The sequence below is a fragment of the Eurypyga helias genome, unplaced genomic scaffold (assembly GCF_000690775.1).
Source record: "Eurypyga helias isolate BGI_N326 unplaced genomic scaffold, ASM69077v1 scaffold39637, whole genome shotgun sequence".
NCBI classification, from domain to species: Eukaryota; Metazoa; Chordata; class Aves; order Eurypygiformes; family Eurypygidae; genus Eurypyga; species Eurypyga helias.
In genome coordinates, this window is record NW_010264345.1 from 1 (window position 1) to 2,600 (window position 2,600).

At 57.4% G+C, this 2,600-nt stretch overlaps 1 protein-coding gene across 1 annotated transcript in view; it reads left to right on the top strand.

The window, feature by feature from the left end:
• Positions 1-20: 20 nt before the first annotated feature.
• Positions 21-2,600, top strand: part of LOC104513128 (kallikrein-14-like) — a gene marked incomplete at both ends in the record, with an annotated part of 3,628 nt that continues 1,048 nt past the window's right edge. The window contains 3 exons of the mRNA XM_010156368.1: positions 21-124; positions 1,096-1,346; positions 1,824-1,960. Coding sequence (XP_010154670.1) covers positions 21-124; positions 1,096-1,346; positions 1,824-1,960 — 492 coding nt within the window. The remainder of the gene's footprint in view (positions 125-1,095; positions 1,347-1,823; positions 1,961-2,600) is intronic.

Below are 2,600 nucleotides of genomic sequence, written 5' to 3' on the forward strand. Positions count from 1 at the left end.
CCTGCTCCATCTTCCAACGCCCTTTCCAAGTTGCCCTCGTGAAGAACGCTGGCATCCTGTGTGGGGGGAGCTTAGTAGCCAGCCGATGGGTCCTCACAGCCGCTCACTGCGGGCGGGCACTAACGTAAGCTCCTGTTCCCCGTAGCCAACGTCTCCTTTTCCAGGACCCCTCCGTGACCAAGGGTGGGTCCTCCAAGTCTTAGTGGCCAGATGTTGTCCCTTCCAGAGGGTGATGCCTCCAGATGTTGGCAACTCCCGATGTGAACACCTCTAGATGTTGACATTCCTGGTGCCTCCAGGGCTTGGGAGCTCCAGAGGCCGGTAGCTCCTGAGGTATCCAGAGGTTGGTATGTCCGGATCTTTGGAGCCCAGATGTTACCTCCAGAATTCAGTGTCCCGTGGCCAGTGTCCCAGCTGTTGGTGTCCCAGGCATGGCTACCTCCAGATGTTGGTGTCTGGATGGGCAAGGAAAGCACAGCCACCCTCTCCATGGAGGATGGAGGAGCTGACGTGTCCTGTGCCAGGGTGACAACCTCCGGGACGAATTCCTAAGGGAGGCAACCTCCCCCTACTTTGAGGTCCAGTCACCCCCTTTTTCTCAGTGGGGACATTAAGCGGAGAAGGTCCCACCTCGGTGAAGTTTCTCCAGCTTCTCCGCAAGGTCCTGCGAGAGCAAACTGGACCTTCTGGATGGGATAAGTGGAGGAAAAGTTGGAAAGAACCTGGGCTGAGGGTAATGTTGCGGAGATGTTGCACGTGGGACTCTTGGAGTCCGGGAACTGAAGTCATGGAGTTGAAAAGAGACACAACAGTCTCCTGTGGAGATGGGAGATGCCCCCAGGGTTCCTTGAGCCATCAAAGAACTCTTGGACCAGAGCTGGCTCATGAATCCTCAAGGCATTGGGTGTGTTTTCCCAGCCCCCACCCCAAGAAAAATGGGATGGGACGGTCCCAACGGCCACCTTAACTCTGCCCGGTGAATGTGGAGAAGCTTCAAGGTCTTGATCATCTCCTTGATGGACAACCCTTGAGGCCAGAGTTTTGCGTGTCTCCTCCGGAGGCGCCAACATTAATTTCTACACCTTCTTCTCCCAGAAAAAACACACGGGTGTTAATCGGGACGGACACGTTACGGGACGGGACAGGACAATGGAGGAATATTATAAAGAAATCCACCCATCCGGGATACAACCCCTACAGGAACGACAACGACTTCATGCTCCTGAAGTTGGACCAGCCTGTTCGTTTCGGCAGCGGAGTCAAGATGATCCGATTACCCAGGCGGTGTCCTGTGGGCGGAATGAAGTGCAGTGTCTCTGGCTGGGGCACAACTAAGTCCCCTGGAGGTACTGGCTTGTGGTGGAGACCTCGGCATGGGGTGGGGGAGGCAATGGGGTGAGGGGCGTGGGATTGCCAAGGAGGCCAGGCGATCTTCTCGGCTGGGAAAATAGGCCAAGGGCTTCCTTGGTGTCACCTGGATGTCACCAAATGAGCAGATGCCCACAGAGAACATCTCCTACTTGAGTTTTTCCGTAGGAGTTGCGTCTTCTTCATGTTGGGTTGGGTCTTCTTCGTGTTGGGTTGGGTCTTCTTCATGTTGAGTTGGGTCTTTGTGTTGTCTTGGGTCTCCTTCATGTTGGGTTGGGTCTCCTTCGTGTTGGGTTGGGTCTGCTTTGCATTGACCAACCCATCTCCAACAGAGCCATCTCCGTTGTCCACCTCCCAGAGAACCCTACCGAAAGCGTAACGAGGTCTGCTCAGGTCTCAGCGTTAAGCCCCTTCTCACCTTCTCTCTCTCTCTCCATCCCCACCCCATTCCACAGCGAAGCTACCCAGAAACTTGCAGTGTGCCGCCATCCAAACCTTCGACTGGGGCAGGTGCGCCAGGGTGTACGGGAACGCCATCACCCCCAACATGTTCTGCGCCGGTGTCCCCGAGGGCGGCATCGATTCCTGCCAGGTACGGAGCCGGGGGAGGGTGTGACACCCCTCAGGCACCTCCCAGGGACAGGAGGGTCTCGCTGCGGCTTCCAGCTCAAACATAAGGTGGGATGAGGCCACGCAGGTCTTGGGTTTCTTCAACCCAACCCATGACACCGGGGAAGGGCCACGGCACGTGGGTGGTTCACGCCAGGTTGAGGATCCCCACAACTACCTCACGCTGGAGCCACGGAGCTGGCGGTGGGCCCTGGCACGTGGAGAAGCCCACGCAAGGTTTGGGTTCCTCCCTTCTCTCCAATCCAAGCTATTATCGCCAACGCAAGCCACGGAAACAGGGAATGACCGTGGCACGTGGTCTGGGGTGCCCACAGCTACCTCATGCTTCAGCCACGGAGCTGGGAATGGGTCATGGCACGTGGATGGGTCCATCTGAATTTTGGGTTCCCACCAGTGACCTTCTGCTTGAGCCACGGAGCTGGGGTGGGTCCCGGCACGTGGACGGGTCCATCCAAAGTTTGGGTTCCCACCAATCACCTTCTGCTTGAGCCACGGAGCTGGGGTGGGTCCCGGCACGTGGACGAGTCCATCCAAGATTTGGGTTCCCACCAATCACCTTCTGCTTGAGCCACGGAGCTGGGGTGGGTCCCGGCACGTGGACG